Source organism: Oncorhynchus masou, chromosome 31 (genome assembly GCF_036934945.1).
Source record: "Oncorhynchus masou masou isolate Uvic2021 chromosome 31, UVic_Omas_1.1, whole genome shotgun sequence".
In the NCBI taxonomy this organism is placed as follows: Eukaryota; Metazoa; Chordata; class Actinopteri; order Salmoniformes; family Salmonidae; genus Oncorhynchus; species Oncorhynchus masou.
In genome coordinates this window covers 14374154-14390825 of record NC_088242.1, presented here as the reverse complement: position 1 = coordinate 14390825, position 16672 = coordinate 14374154, and the positions used below count along the sequence as shown (strand labels likewise).

Here is a 16672-nt window from a genome sequence, read left to right as displayed (position 1 = left end):
GTAATACTATTGCTAATATGGGTGATTGTTCATGGAACAATAGATGGCTACAACCATCAAACTAGTAGTAGTATTTTAAAGGCTAATACAAAAATATGGTGTCCCACATTAATGTTATAAACTTATCATTATATTTATTGTTATCACATCAATTCAGGCAATTTATTGTGATATGGATTTCTGTCCTTATCGCCCAGCTCTAACCAGTACAATCTCAGCAGTCATCTCACAAAATATTCCTTTTTGAAAGATGCTGACCATTATTACTAACTTTCTGAGAATATTAATTCACTCAATCCCACCTGTGGATAATTCTTAGAAATCACCAAATTGGCAATTTGTCTCCCTCCTTTGATTATCCTATCCACCAACCATAGAACATCAACCAATGTCAGAAAGCATACAGCTTACAGTTTATACCGGAAAAGAATCAGTTGGGAAAAAACAATCACCATTTTGTCATTGCATTGAAATACTGTTGTCATTATAATAACAATGCAGGTTGCTACAGTATTTGTTATACCCAGGAGCATGCAAACTACACAACAAATCGACTTGGTCTTGTCGTGCAATTACACACGATAACACTCACACGTACACATGGATTTTGTATTGTAGATGTGTGGAAGTAGAGTAGCAGCCTGAGGGCACACACTTAATGTGTTGTGAAAAGTGTTTTGAAATGTAATGTCATGTCATATGTTTTATTGAATATAACTGCCTTAATGTTGCTGGACCCCAGGAAGAGTAGCTCATGCGTAGGCAGTAGCATATGAAGATCCTTAATAAATACAAAATGTCAGAATCTGCTCTATGTGTAAATGGTCGCTCCGTGTAGCCATACGCTTTGTAGTAAGCTCTGCCTAAGCTATGAGATCACACAACCTTTGTGTTTTAGTGAGGATGTCTTTGTCCTTGGGTTCTGGAACATTCTCTCTTCCTCTCAGCCTCCCAGAGAGAGCACATCACGTCAAGAAACCAAATCCAATACGACTGAGCCCATCTTGTAATGGACATTGGTATAAGCTGCTGTATATGTGGCCTTGAGGAGGACAAGGATAGCTGTTAAAAGACTAATGCTTCTACCATTTAGAATGTCTATAAGTGTCTCCGCTAAGAGGCTGTAGCAGTATGTAGAATGTTTCATACTAGAAGGGTTGAAATTATATGATCGGTGATTATGCTCAGTTCCGTTCATGACACGCAGGTCTATAATCCATTCAATCATTAATGAAACAAGCTGGTTTTATACAGTTGTATAGTGTGTGTGTGTGTGTGTGTGTGTGTGTGTGTGTGTGTGTGTGTGTGTGTGTGTGTGTGTGTGTGTGTGTGTGTGTGTGTGTGTGTGTGTGTGTGTGTGTATGTGTGTGTGTGTGTGTGTGTGTGTGTGTGTGTGTGTGTGTGTGTGTGTGAGTGTGTGTGTGTGTGTGTGTGTGTGCGTGCGTGTGCGTGCGTGTGCGTGTGCGTGTGTGCGTGTGTGTGTGTGTGTGTGTGCGCATGTGTGTGTGCACACCTGCATGCGTGTGACCCTTCTGTAGGTTTGTTGTCACCACATTCTAATCCAACTTGGCAAGTAGAAGCTCGCAACAAATCCATTGATTAGTATTCATAGGCATAGCAAAATAAGCTCACTCAAACCACAAGGCAGGCTTGAGGGAACATTACATGCAACATTATTTTTCACATGTCCTTCCTACACTCTTAGAAAAGAAGGTACTATCTAGAACCCAAATGGGTTCTTCAGCTGTCCCCATATGATAACCCTTTGAAGAACCCTTTTGGTTCCAGGTAGTATAACACTTTGGGTTCCATGTAGAACTAAAAAAGGGTTCTCCTATAGGGACACCAGTGGAACCCTTTAGGAACCCTTTTATCTAAGAGTGTACGGATTGACAAAACCTTTTCACCGATGTGTGTGCAGTCTTTGGCCAGCATGTCCCGAGTATTTATGATATTTTCACATATAAAATGAAGATAAAAACAAACACCTCTTCTCACTTAATGTTTCATTGTGTTGGAACAAAACAAAAGTCAAATTTAAATTGTGACAATCAACTGTAATTGCTCATTTATATTGTGTAAATTAATTTTAGGATTGCCTTGAGATGTTTGATTTAATTTATTTCCATTGCAGACCAATTTGTGTAAGACAGCTGTTGTCTTAAAGAAATTCAACCTAATTGCATTTTGGCCATGCATTTCTCACCTGCCACAGATATATTGTCAAAATACTTTTTGTCCAGTAAAAGGAATAAAGTAGTGGCAATACATGGACATTAATGTACTGTCGCCTAAGACCTTGCATTTCATTCATACTAACAGGTTTATTGTGTTGCCTATCTAACTTCACCGTATTTAAGTCCCTTGTAGATCAGTTGGTAGAGCATGGCACTCGCAACGCTAGGGTTGTGGGTTGATTTCCAAGGGAGACCAGTACGAATAAATATGAAAACGTATGCACTCATTACTGTAAGTTACCCTGGAAAAGGGTGTCTGCTAATTGACTAAAATGTGTCTGCTTGTTCCACACGTGAGAAACTTTCAGCACCAAGGACAGCGGCTGAAGGAAAATATTCGCTGCAGCCTACTACAACAGCGCATTATCATAACAGTGTTGAGATTTGTTGTTTGCGAATAGTCTGTCTCATATGACCAATCGTGTTTCAGAGGGGCGGGAAGCGCCACGCAGTCTCTCTGTAGCTAAGGTGGTTGATTCTCCAGGAGGGAGTGGGATGTGGAGAGATGTGTTTATAGCTCTGAATGTCGTTCAGTTCTCAGTCAAGCATCACGTGTAATTGAAGAGATTCCTTGCGGATTTTCTTGCGGTAGCCTACCTATAAAGAGAATTACCAAGTAGAAGAGAGACGCGCATTCCGACCCTCTCATCACTTTTGTCGTCTCACCTGCACAAGCGGTGAACAGGAGAGGTACCTTATCATGGATCAGGAGAAATGCTTACCGGAGCTGATGGCCGAGAAAGATACGCTGGACTCCTCATTTGTTCATGCAATGCGTCTGCTTGCCGAAGGTAACGTGTCATTGTTTTGGCCGGTCTTTATCGCTACAATTATCAATGTGTTGTAGATTATTTTATTGGTTTTGTCTACCAGTCCATTGTGTCCATAGGCATTACATACAGGATGTTGGGAGATGAAGGGGTGGATACCTGTACTGATTAGCTACGTTGTATTTATTATACACGAGACTTACTGGTTAAATTGAACCAAAGGTGTGTTAAAATACATTAAAACCAGCTATATAACTTATCTATTCAAAGATTCCTTGTTGGTGTTGTTAGTGCCATCCAAGAGAAAATACAAGACACTTTAATCATAGCTTGTGTTACTGGATTTGTAAGAGAGACAGATAGTCGGAGAAACTTTCCCCAATAAAATTCAGCCTGGACCTCAACTCCATTTTACTAAATAGTAGGCTACAAATGTTTCCCACAAAATTGCCATGCTTGTCACTTCATGTCAGACTATCATCAGCGACCCTCAGATGAAGATAAGACAGGCAATGGTGCGCACACACACACACACACACACACACACACACACACACACACACACACACACACACACACACACACACACACACACACACACACACACACACCAATATTTAGAGTTTTGACTGTGTGAATAGCAGGTCAGGGTGTTCTTACACCTTGAAAGGGGCGTGGGTTTGTGTTCCTACAAAAAGCAAATATGACCTTGGTGATTCCTTTATAGTGGGGCTTCGCCATCCTGCATTCCCATCCCTGAGACCTGAAACAGCCTAAATATTGCCCCCAAACCCTGGAAGCCAAGCTTTTATGGTTCAGTGGTGATGACTGTGAACTATGGGAGCACAAATGATCTGTTTTAAACTAAATGGAATCAAAGAACCTCTACAAAAATATACCGGAGAGCTTCAGGACTGTATTTTTACAGAGATAATATACCGGAGAGCTTCAGGACTGTATTTTTACAGAGATATAATAATAATAATAATAATAAAACTGGCCTTCTTTAGACTAGTTGAGTATCTGGAGTATCAGCATTTGTGGTTTCGATTACAGGCTCAAAATGACCAGAAACAGACCAGAAACTTTCTTCTGAAACTCGTCAGTTTATTATTGTTCTGAGAAATTAAGGCTATTCCATGCAAGAAATTGCCAAGAAACTGAAGATGTCATACAACGCTGTGTACTACTCCCTTCACAGAACAGTGCAAACTGGCTCTAACCAGAATAGAAAGAGGAGTGGGAGGCCCAGGTGCACAACTGAGCAAGAGGACAAGTACATTGGAGTGTCTAGTTTGAGAAACAGACGCCTCAAAAGTCATCAACTGGCAGCTTCATTAAATAGTACTCGCAAAACACCATTCTCAATGTCAACAGTAAATAGGCAACTCCGGGATGCTGGTCTTAATTTTTAAGTGACCCCAAACTTTTGAATGGTAGTGTATATTTTCCATAACCAAACAAATTGTATTTTCAGCTGTTTGAAGCTGGAGTACAAAACCAAAAGAAAAAGACACAAAAACAAAACTTAAGAACGGAAGCATAGAAATAGCGCACATAGAACAGATCTTCCACTTTGTATACTTGCTTTCATTGAGAATGACAGATCTACAACTGGCATTTATATGTGAATGTGTCAGGTCACCCCAAAAAGTTACATATTGCAGATTTAATCAGACAAAAAAAGTTGATGTAATTCAGAAGACCTCTAAGCCATGTGTCATTACTGGCTTTAAAAAAGGTTATGCCTCAGTTAACCAATGGTACAAATGTGCTATTACCTCCACTGCTACCACTGTACCAGCAAGCTGCCGCTGCTATAACTGTACCACACCGTAACCACAGCTGCCATTACGATTGAAATTATACCAATGATATAACCTATACTGTCACAGATCCCTCCAGAACTTTCATTACGCACACCTGTCCCCTATTCCCACTGATTAGTACTTATATATATGTGCCCTTTGGTTTCATTTGGGCTGTCGATTATTGTTACAATGTCTGTTGGTGGTGTGAGTACCTGTGCTGTGTATTTTGAGCTTTCGTGTCCTTGTGGATTGCGCAGATGATTACAGGTCTTGTCCCGTGTGTTAATCATTATGCGCATGTGTTATTTATTCGAGGTACTCCTCCCTCTGTTGTTAGGGGTTCAACCCTGTGTTGTGTATAGTGTTTATTTGATCTTCGTCCCCATGTCTTTACACGACACGCCGTAATTTGGGTGCAATAAAAAAAACTATTACGCATTCCTGCGCCTGCCTCCAGATCATTCATACCAATGTGACATGTGTGTAGTGTATGCATTATGAGGATGCATGCCTAGTTGGAATAATCTATGGTCATTTGTATATTAGACTAGCTATATCTTATGTCTGAAGGGAAGAAAATAGTCCATATGTGTGTGCAAATTCCTCCTTCCCATTAACTGGTAGAAATAATTAGCCGGTGATAATCTACATGGTAGATTGAGATGATATCTCTTCCCAAATTGAAGTAATTGAAGGATTTCCACAAGGGTTCTAATCAGTAATTTTCATGGAGGCACCAGTGAAATTAATTAAATTGGCAATTGACATTTGTCTTAAGGTGCATGTGATAAGAGTATATCTCATCATAATGCTTTAAAAGTTTTACTCAAAGGGATGTTGACATTTAGGGCTATTTGCTGGTGGAGTTGTTGCATAGAGCACTGGGTTGGTTTTGTTGTGCGTGTCAGGTGGTGGTAGATACTAGTGTCCTACCGATGAGAATGCTGTTGGTTATCTGTCAGGACGTCTTTTCACCTGGACTAGTTTATATCAATGCTCACCAGTATTCTTCAGTATAGTCATTGATCTTGTGTGGTATGCTTGTAGTGTATCGGTAACGGCCAGAGCTTTGGAGAAAATAAGCACTCACATTGAGAGAGCCAGTGTGCATTGTCAATTTCACAGTCTCAGGCAAGAGGTCGCCTACCTCTCACTGAAGCAGTATGGGTTTCTATGTTCTTAGCAAAGGACCTGGGGATAGTGTGGCGAGTTATAATGTATTGAATTCACAGGAGGCTGGTGAGGGGAGGAGGGCTCTTAATAATATCTGCAATGGAGTGAATGGAGGGGTATCAAACACTCGGAAGCCTTGGTGCATTTACAGTGGTTGGCTGGCCTGGCATTCAACCCTTTGTGCCCCTATAGATGATGACAAACATAGTGAACCTCAATTACTTAATTAAGGTGTATTATAAACTGGGTGGGTTGAGCCAGTTTACCACAGCAAAGGGCTGAGTCCAGTCATTCCTCGTTGTGTCATGCTTAAGAACGGTCCTGAGCCGTGGGATATTGGCCATATACCATATCTCCTCGGGCCTTAATGCTTACATATAGGGTGATAAAAGTAATGATATGACTAACACTGTAGAGGTCAAAAGGGGATCTTGCTATGGTTCACGACACACTACTGGCATTTCTGTGACTTAATAATACCAAGTTAGTATTAATTACTGCATATTAGAATGTACTGTGTGTAGCTCTACACTATTATACATGTTTACAGTTATATGCATCATGCCAGGAGATGCCATTCCCTCTAGTTTGATGGTCAATGTTTCAAAGAAGTGTGGGAAAAGGTATCATGGAATTCTTACATTTCAGTAATTTAGCAGACACTCCCATCCAGAGCGACTTAGTAGTGAGTGCATACCTTTTTGTACTTCCCCCCATATTGGTCCCCATGGGAATCGAACCCAAAACCCTGGCATTGAAAGTGCCATGCTCTACCAACGGAGCCACACAGAACAGCAAGTTAAAGTACATACAGTGCATTCGGAAAGTATTCAGACCCCTTGACTTTTTCCACATTTTGTTATGTTACAGACTTTTTCAAAAACTGGGGGGGGGAATAAAAAATGGTCAGCAATCGACACACAATACCCCATAATGACTAAACAAAAACAGGTTTTTATACATTTTTGCAAATGTATAAAAAATGAAGGAACATACATAAATATTAAGACCCTTTACTCAGTACTTTGTTGAAGCACCTTTGGCAGCGATTACAGCCTTGAATCTTCTTGGGTATGATGCTACAAGCTTGTATTTGGGGAGTTTCTCCCATTCTTCTCTGCAGATACTCTCAAACTCTGTCAGGTTGGATGGGAAGTGTCGCTACACAGTTATTTTCAGGTCTCTCCAGAGATGTTCGATTGGGTTCAAGTCCGGGCTCTGGCTGGGCCACTCAAGGACATTCAGAAACTTGTCCTGAAGCCACTCCTGGAATGTCTTGCCTATGTGCTTAGGATCAATGTCCTGTTGGAAGGTGAACCTTGGCCACAATCTGAGGTCCTGAGTGCTTTGGAGGAGATTTTCATCAAGGACCTCTCTGTACTTTGCTCTGTTATTGCCTCGATCCTGACTAGTCTCCCAGTCCCTGGCATTGAAAAACATCCCCCACAGCATGATGCTGCCACAAACATGGTTCACAGTAGGGATGGTGCCAGGTTTCCTCCAGACGTGACCCTTGGCATTCAGACCAAAGAGTTCAATCTGGGTTTCATCAGACTAGAGAATCTTGTTTGTCATGGTATGAGAGTCCTTTGGGTGCCTTTTGGCAAACTCCAAGTGGGTTGTCATGTGCCTTTTACTGAGGAGTTGCTTCCGTCTGCTCACTGTACCATAAAGGCCCTGATTGGTGGAGTGCTGCAGAGATGGTTGTCCTTCTGGAAGGTTCTCCCATCTCTACAGATAAACTCTAGAGCTCTGACAGAGTGACCAGCTGGTTATTGGTCACCTCCCTGACCAAGGCCCTTCTCCCCCGAATTCTCAGTTTGGCCAAGCGGCCTGCTCTAGGAAGTGTCTTGGTGGTTCCAAACTTTTTCCATTTAAGAATGATGGAGGCCACTGTGTTCTTGGGCACCTTCAATGCTGCAGACATTTCTTTGGTACCCTTCCAGATCAGTGCCTCCATACAATCCTGTCTCAGAGCTCTACGGACAATTCCTTTGACCTCATGGCTTGGTTTTTGGTCTGACATGCACTGTCAACTGTGGGACCTTATACAGACAGGTGTGTGCCTTTCCAAATCATGTCCAATCAATAGAATTGACCACAGGTGCACTCCAATTAAGTTGTAGAAACATCTCAATGAAGATCAATGGAAACAGAATGCACCTGATCTCAATTTCGAGTCTCATTTTCGCTTTGTCATGGGGTATTGTGTGTAGATTGACTAGGACAAATGTAAGGCTGTAACGTAACAATATGTGGAAAAAGGGAAGGGGTCTGAATACTTTCCAAAGACCTTTATAGTAACTACCATACAGGAAATGAGTCAGGATCATTGTGAAATATGTCATTACAAACACTTTGATGTTCCATCTGACTCATGGTATCAAGGCACGTAACGGCAGAGAGAAATAGAGAACCGCACCTTCAGAAAAGTGGAGAAGCGTCTGAAAGTGATGGATATTGTTGCTCATTTTGGATGTGCATTTCTCAGGATTAGGCATTTTAACCAAAAATCATTGGCATCCTGTCATCTGAGTGTTAGTATTCTGCATTTCTGGGTGACTATTTTGTTTCAGGGAACATGAAGGTGCAGCTTACCATTAGCCAATAATTATTCGACAACATTTGTATCAGTTGAGGTATTAGCTGAATAATTCGCTGTACTATTATCACCAGTCAATTGAAAGTGATAGACAATGAAAATATTGTAAGATACACCTCTAATGTTAAAGAGCACACATCATCTTTACATAAAAATAAAAAAAACATTGAAATTGTCATTATTCGTTTTGAACATAGACTCATGTTCGTGTCATGACTTTAGTATGCTAATGTTTCAAGTCATAGTCTACTTCTATCTGAGCTGTATGCGCAGTAATCACTGTAGTATGAGAAGTTGTATTGCGCATATTCATGTCCTCTGATCTGTAGTTAACTGCTACTGTAAGCATACTGTACCTGGAGACAGATGCTGCTGCTCCATTTGGTCGACAATATATTATGGATTCAACGGGTGACAAGGAGTTATGATAGTCTGTTAAATATTCTATATTTTGTTTAATTTAGTTTGTATGTGCAGTGAAGATTAATCATTATGTCCAGTGATACAATCCAGAAATTTCATAATGCAGCATATTTTAGCAAACCATGAAGAATAATGATCATGTTTTGTGCCAAATTCATTTTCAGGTCCATGATTGTATAGAATGAGTCAGTGGCACAATTACAATCACAACCCCCCCTGTATGTGAGCTGTGAGACACAACAGCATCATGTTGCCAATAGAAATGGTTAATGAGTGTCATTTGCAACTATGGGCTAGATGAAAATGAGATGTATAAGAATCCTCAGTAGTTGATTCACCTTTGAACAACCACAAAATAATGTAGGGGAATCACAACACCTGCCTCTCTAAAAGCAACAACAGAAACACCCCGGACAGACCCAGCCAAGATGTCTTGAGACATACATGTGAGACATCTTTAGACGTTTTGAGACATGAGGACTTGAAGATGTTTCTCAAGATGTCTTCACAAATATGTCTTAACCTCTTACTGCAGTGGGCTAAGTCAAGGTCAAACAGTGTTTCTTGGTGGTCTTAAACAAATCCACTTTGAAACAGAAGTAAACACCTCACACACATGGTTATGGGCTTAAAAAAAGAAGACACATCAGATACCGAGTTAAAATGTATTACATTTTGAGTTTGCATCCCAATATTACACTTTATATTTAACCGTTTAACATTGAAACACAGGATTTTCAGGAGGTTTTTGGAAATAATGTTTATTGATTATGAATTATGAAAAATGTTAGTAACGTTCTACCCAAGTGTCCACTAGAGGGAGATTTGGTAATTTGACTGCAAGAAAGGGCTTCAAGGAGACTCATCGAAAATACATTTCCACAAGCAGCACCACAGATATTGAGATGAGCGAGAGGCAAGACTTTGTTCTCCCACAGTCCCACACGGTACCTGCGCATGTGCAACGAATTCGCGTCACACTATTTCAGCATGGTTGCCAGGGCACTAAAATAGAGGAGAAGTTGAGCCTTGTGATTCAACGCTCTTAGTTTTTGTGGAAATTTACCCACTGTGATGTTTACTTTCTGCATCTATGAAGTGGCATTGTTTAAAGTGGCTAGTGATACATTACATCAAGATGGCAAGATGCAGTAGATGGTATAGCGTACAGTATATACATATGAGATGAGTAATGTAGGGTATGTAAACATTATATAATATAAAGTGGCTAGTGATAAATTGGTGACATCAATTTTTCCATTATTAAAGTGGCTGGAGATGAGTCTGTTGGTAGCAGCCACTCAATGTTAGTGGTTGCTGTTTAACAGTCTGATGCCCTTGAGATAGAAGCTGTTTTTCAGTCTCTCGGTCCCTGCTTTGATGCACCTGTACTGACCTCGCCTTCTGGATGAAAGCGGGGTGAACTGGCAGTGGCTCGGGTGGTTGTTGTCCTTGATGATCTTTTTGACCTTACTGTGACATCGGGTGGTGTAGGTGTCCTGGAGGGCAGGTAGTTTGCACCCGATGATGTTTTGTGCAGACCGCACTACCCTCTGGAGAGCCTTCTGGGTTATGGGCGGTGCAGATGCCGTACCAGGCGGTGATACAGCCCGACAGGATGCTCTCGATTGTGCATCTGTAAAAGTTTGTGAGTGTTTTTGGTGATAAGCCAAATTTCTTCTGCCTCCTGAGGTTGATGAGGTGCTGCTGCACCTTCTTCACCACACTGTCTGTGTGGGTGGACCATTTCAGTTTGTCCGTGATGTGTACGCAGAGGCTTAAAACTCTCCACCCTCTCCACTACTGTCCCGTCAATGTAGATAGGGAGCTGCTCCCTCTGCTGTTTCCTGAAGTCCACGATCCCAGGTCATTCACTCAAAACCACATTATCTTACTGTTATCCCACTGGGAGCATAAGATTTCAGGTCTTAGATAAGGTCAGGGATTTTTTTCTGGATCAAAATGTGGCTTAGGTGGTGAGCATGGGGGGTAGTGGCTAATGATGTGATTGCCGACCAAACATTTTAGAGGCCCTCCTGTTGGCCGAGAGTGACAAAATGTTGCTTTTTGTAAAGCTCATTTCCTGCAATTCAATACATTTAGCCATTTTGCTAAGATAAAATTGATAAAAATGTGCCGTTTTAAAGCATATTTCCTGCAATTCTACACATTTTGCCATGGCTTATGTTGTCTGACTTACTCAAACATTAAAACAAAATCAATGGGGGACCAAGGCCATGACAAAAGCTGTCCTTAGATTCTCCATGACCGTCTACCTTTTATTTTGGTGATTTTTTGATCATAGATGATCTTATTTAAAAAATATATAGATCCATTATCCTTTCGACATACTTTATGTATTAGTCTTTAAAAAAAACAATCTGTTTGGACAATAGGTGGCCCGAAAAAACACTTAGGTGGCCAGCCCAAAACCTTTCTGTGCAGAAAAAACCCTGAAGGTTACTTTTCACTAGGACTGTTGCGGTGACCTTATTACCGCCACACTGGCGGTCACGAGTCATGAAGGCAGTCAAATTCCATGTGACCGTTAAGTCACGGTAATTAAACTTCTCCAAGCTCTGATGCTGCTGATGGTCGTTAGTAGCCTACCAAACTTGCAAACCCTCGAATCACTCTGACATCAATACAAAAGTAATCGAAAATTGAATCAAACACTGAGAGCCCATGAGCCCATGTTGCCCAATATTTCTATAGGCTATGCAATTCCGAGAGAAAACAGAGTGAACAGAGATCCCCCTCTATTAAAAATAGGAGGATCCCATGAGTTTTCTATAGGCTAGGCCTACTATATATTATTTCTCAAATTTCTTAATATTAATCACATTGCTTCACTTTACAACAGGAGTATAGACTACCTAGCTGGCATGAAAATGAACCACAGGAAAACATCCTCCATTTGCTATATAAGTGCATAGATGACATGTATTTTCCCCCCTGCTCCTGCTTCGAGACAGGTGCATGATAGTGGTTCATTCTAAATCAAAACAAATTTCACACATATATATTATTTAGTATATGTAAAGACAAGATTAAATCAAGAATAGTGTGATGGGTGTCAGTATTAGCCTATCACTTGTGAATTATACTGTATATTTATCCCTTGTGAATGATGCCCAGCATAAGGCAAGAAACAATGTATTTTTTGTGACTTTTTTTAATCATAGTTGCACATCTCACGTAGCCTTGACTATAGGACTATATGTTTTGATAAGGTTTGTAACTAAAGTGGTCAAATAACTTCTTAAAAAGGGGTGTAAAGCCTAACTGGCATACATAAGCAGCGCATGAGTTTCAAGTTTGGGGGAGATAATTTTCACCATAAAAATGCACCTTAATAATAAAAGCATTATATGCATAATTGCATTTGCTGTCACTTTTGATAATGGTGTTTTCCCGCTAATGGAACACTGCCATGTGCACATCTCTGTGCTTATAATGTGAAGAAATAGCATCATAGTTTATCAAATTTTAAGCTCAACTTTGTGATCAGTTTGTTAGCCTCATTACGTTTTTTAAACGTTTTTTTAATGGTAGCGGTTGTATTAATTTGTAACATTTGTTTCTTGCACAGAATAGAATTTGTACTATGGGGGATAGTAGATTGATAGTAGACTAGCACTTTTGCTGTTTGTTAGGCCTACTCATCTTGTTGGCTGATTAAAATGATGCGCGCAGTTGCGTCCCTGAAGTGTCTATCTTCACTTGTAGCCTGTGAGAAAGACACAATCACGTGATGGAGAGCCATATGAGTGAGAGGTGCTTCAGGGCACGCAGCACGCAGCACTCAGGGAGAAGGGAACAATGGCCACTGACCGCAAACGGCATGGATTTTTCTGGGGGGCATTACAGCCACACAAAGGGGATGCCACCAGGAAATTCGAGGCATTATCAAGTGCTTGTCAAATTGTGAATGGGAGACTGATGAAGTGTGTACAGCCTGCCCTTTTTCAAATCATCATGAGAGTTGCATCATTCAGCCTTTGAATGTATTAAAAATCAAAACATATAGGCCAACGTTTGTAGAACAACAAAAGTTTGATTAATAACTCTAAATTAAGCATATAGGAGTACCTATTTATTTGTTAACCGCTCAACAAAGAATAGCCGCATGTGCACACTCCCTCAACTCGTTTGGAGAAAATATCCTATCTATTTTATTCAGCTTTGTATTCATCAAACTATAAAATAATGTATAAAATGCCACGGAATTCTAACCAAATCTTGTCTGCGAAATGAACAAGTGGAGCCTACAACTCAGAGTATGCTATTCTGTTATTCTGAAATAGACTACATTTTCTTCATGTCATGTTTCTTTAGACCTAAAATAAATAATGATTACTTGACAATCACCGGCTGACGAAATTACGTGACTGCCACAGCGCTACTCATCACACAGGTGTAGTTCATCGAACCACCTCCGCTACACTTCCTTACCTAAAAATATACTATAGTAGATATTGGATTGTGTCCATTGAAGCATGTCTCATGTTACACATAGTGTTGCACCTGTTGACGTTTATAGTCTTATGACGTGTATAGCCTTATGGCGTGTATAGCCTTATGACGTGTATAGTCTTATGACGTGTATAGCCTTATGACGTGTATAGCAAGGCGTGTATAGCCTTATGACGTGTATAGCCTTATGACGTGTATAGTCTTATGACGTTTATAGTCTTATGACGTGTATAGCCTTATGACGTGTATAGCCTTATGACGTGTATAGTCTTATGACGTGTATAGCCTTATGGCGTGTATAGCCTTATGACGTGTATAGTCTTATGACGTGTATAGTCTTATGACGTGTATAGCCTTATGACGTGTATAGTCTTATGACGTGTATAGTCTTATGACGTGTATAGTCTTATGAAGTGTATAGTCTTATGACCTGTATAGCCTTATGACGTGTATAGCCTTATGACGTGTATAGTCTTATGACGTGTATAGCCTTATGACGTGTATAGCCTTATGACGTGTATAGTCTTATGACGTGTATAGCCTTATGACGTGTATAGTCTTATGACGTGTATAGTCTTATGACGTGTATAGCCTTATGACGTGTATAGCCTTATGACGTGTATAGCCTTATGACGTGTATAGCCTTATGACGTGTATAGCCTTATGACGTGTATAGACTTTTTTTTGTCCAGATCTAAATATTGGAGGTCATAAGTGTTTCTGTTGTTTTCTTCTCTGCTACATGATAATGGTCGTACCAGATATTCATCAGGCCAGGAAGAGGGATGTGTTCCTGCGCTGTTAAATAAATTATACAGCCGTAATGATAGAAGCAGGCACACTGAAATCACACAGGAAATCTGATCAATGGTGATGACAAACTAACTGGATGTCCGTCCTACAGAAAGTAAAACACTTCATGATCGAGTCACTGTCTTTTTTGTTATGAAATACGTGTACTGTATGATATGATATGAATGAATGGGAGGTGAATGAGACAATACTACCTCTACCTCTCCAATTGTTCAGAAAAGTTATGTTTAGACCAAGATCCCCAAGCAAAGCATACTGCCTGAAATGATTCAATACATTGATTATGCCTCTCAAAGGCAATCTGTATCATGCCATCACACAGTAGATGTAGAAAAAAAGGTTTGCAAAAGGGTTCTTCGGCTGTCCCCATAGGGGAACCCTTTTTGATTCCAGGGAAAACCGTTATTGGTTCCACGTAGAACCCTTTTGGGTTCCATGTAGAACCCTCTGTGGAAATGGTCATACATGGGACCCAAAGGGGTTCTACCTGGAACCCTTTAAGATTCTAGATAGCACCTTTTTTTCCGAAGAGTGTAGAACATTTTAACGTCGATATGTGAAGTTGCTTTAGTCAATTCACAGAAACTGAAAAGCCTAAGTATGTGGATTTGAGGTTAACAATAGTGTTTGCTGAAAGCAGTGACTGAGTGTGCAGACTACACAATTAAGATAATTATTAATTTTGAGAGATTCTTTATCCTCTGGAAAGCTAATAAACGGGAGACCACAAAGGACAGGTTCACAATTAGATGTTTCCAATAGGAAAAATATGAGGAGCATATGCATAACCACGGTAGCAATTGAAAGGGAACAATTAGAAGATTATGGGGAAATTCTCAGAACAAAGGTGAGGACGCAACAGTTCACCTGAAACATGACCGGATTTAAACATTACACTGTTGATCTTATGTGCATTTTACTGTCATTTCTGCAGCCATTTGTTGATAATGAAATCTGTAAATACTCTGGATATATTCAGTAACATTACAAGAATATTCATCCAAAATTTGGGGCAGACAAAACAATTACAAGGGCTTGAGTGAGTGGTCTACCAGTAAACATACTGTAAGCTCATTCTGTTCAGAACAATCCGGAACAATCATGTGTATGATCATTGTAAATGTGCATAAAACATAGTTATCATGAACATTGATTCTGTGAATTACATTAGTTTTATAATATGGAAATGTGAAGTGCACATTTTGGCTAAACGGGTGTGTAGTATGCATGTGAGTTTAAAGGGCTACAGTACCTAGGGAAAGCCAATGGGCTTGTCCCAGTAGTGAGCCAGAAGAGTTGTAGTGATGTTTTGGGGATTTAGAGATATCTATTATTTTGAAAGCTAGAAAGTAAACAAAAGTATTTCATATGTTGTATAAATTTATAAAACAAAGAAGACTATTTTGTTTTCACTAGTATAATGTCTGTCCCTCAGTTTTATGTCATTGGTATTACCACCTTGAAAATCAGGAAGTACAAAAAGATACAAGAATCTTTGTCTACTCCCGCTCCTCCTCTCTGGAGCTCATTGTCGCCAGTTTACTCATTATTATGCACACCTGTCACCATCGTGACACGTACCTGCGCCTCATGAGACTCACCTGGACTCCATCACCTTCCTGATTACCTCCCCTATATCTGTCGCTCCCTTTGGTTCTTTCCTCAGGTGTTATTGTTTCTGTTTCTAGGTTTCATGTCTGTACGCTACTTGTGTTTGCTTTGTTCCATGTTAGTTTATTTATTATTACATTCACTCCCCGTACCTGCTTCCCAACTCTTAGCGTATATGTTACAAACTTGAACATTTCCTCCAGTGGCAAACTGTTATGGGGGAGGGGTCTTTATTGAACACAATTATTAGCTATTCACACCCTTTTAGTATGTCATAGATTTGAGGATTCCCTTGATAATTTGTCGCGTCTAAATTCGAAGTGTCATTGGTGATACTCAATTTAAATGAAGGGAAATTCATAGTGAACAAAATTATTAATCATATCACTTAAATAATAGATTTTTAAAGGGTTAATGACATTAGATTTGAGCATCTGTGACCTCCATTTAAGAAAATCCTAAATTACCTAAAAATGTGTCATTGGTGTTACCATCATTGGTGTTACTACTACTGGTGGCACAATGTTATCATAACGGTAAAAACAATTAAAAGTCATTAAGCGGACATATTTAGATGTACCCAAATACACTTAAAAAAATGGAATAATGAATACCTTTTTTCCAAAATGCCATGCCCAAATGCCACCGCAATTCAATAACGACCCATAGACAATGTTGTCCTAATGGTACTGCATCTATCCCACACCATAACTTAGCACGTAAATCTGACTGACTAACATAATTGTGGCAAATTGG

The 16672-nt window shown here is 40.0% G+C and overlaps 1 protein-coding gene across 4 annotated transcripts in view; it reads left to right on the top strand.

Annotated features, from left to right (window-relative positions):
* The first annotated feature begins 2579 nt into the window (after nt 1-2579).
* Nucleotides 2580-16672, top strand: part of LOC135523474 (KH domain-containing, RNA-binding, signal transduction-associated protein 2-like) — a 142532-nt gene continuing 128439 nt past the window's right edge. For 3 of the 4 annotated variants that reach the window (XM_064950171.1, XM_064950170.1, XM_064950169.1), the window contains exon 1: nt 2581-3028. In XM_064950171.1, coding sequence (XP_064806243.1) covers nt 2938-3028 — 91 coding nt within the window. In that variant the 5' untranslated portion in view covers nt 2581-2937. Of the gene's footprint in view, nt 3029-16672 lie in introns of all 4 variants that reach the window. The other variant, XR_010452832.1, reaches the window with a different exon arrangement.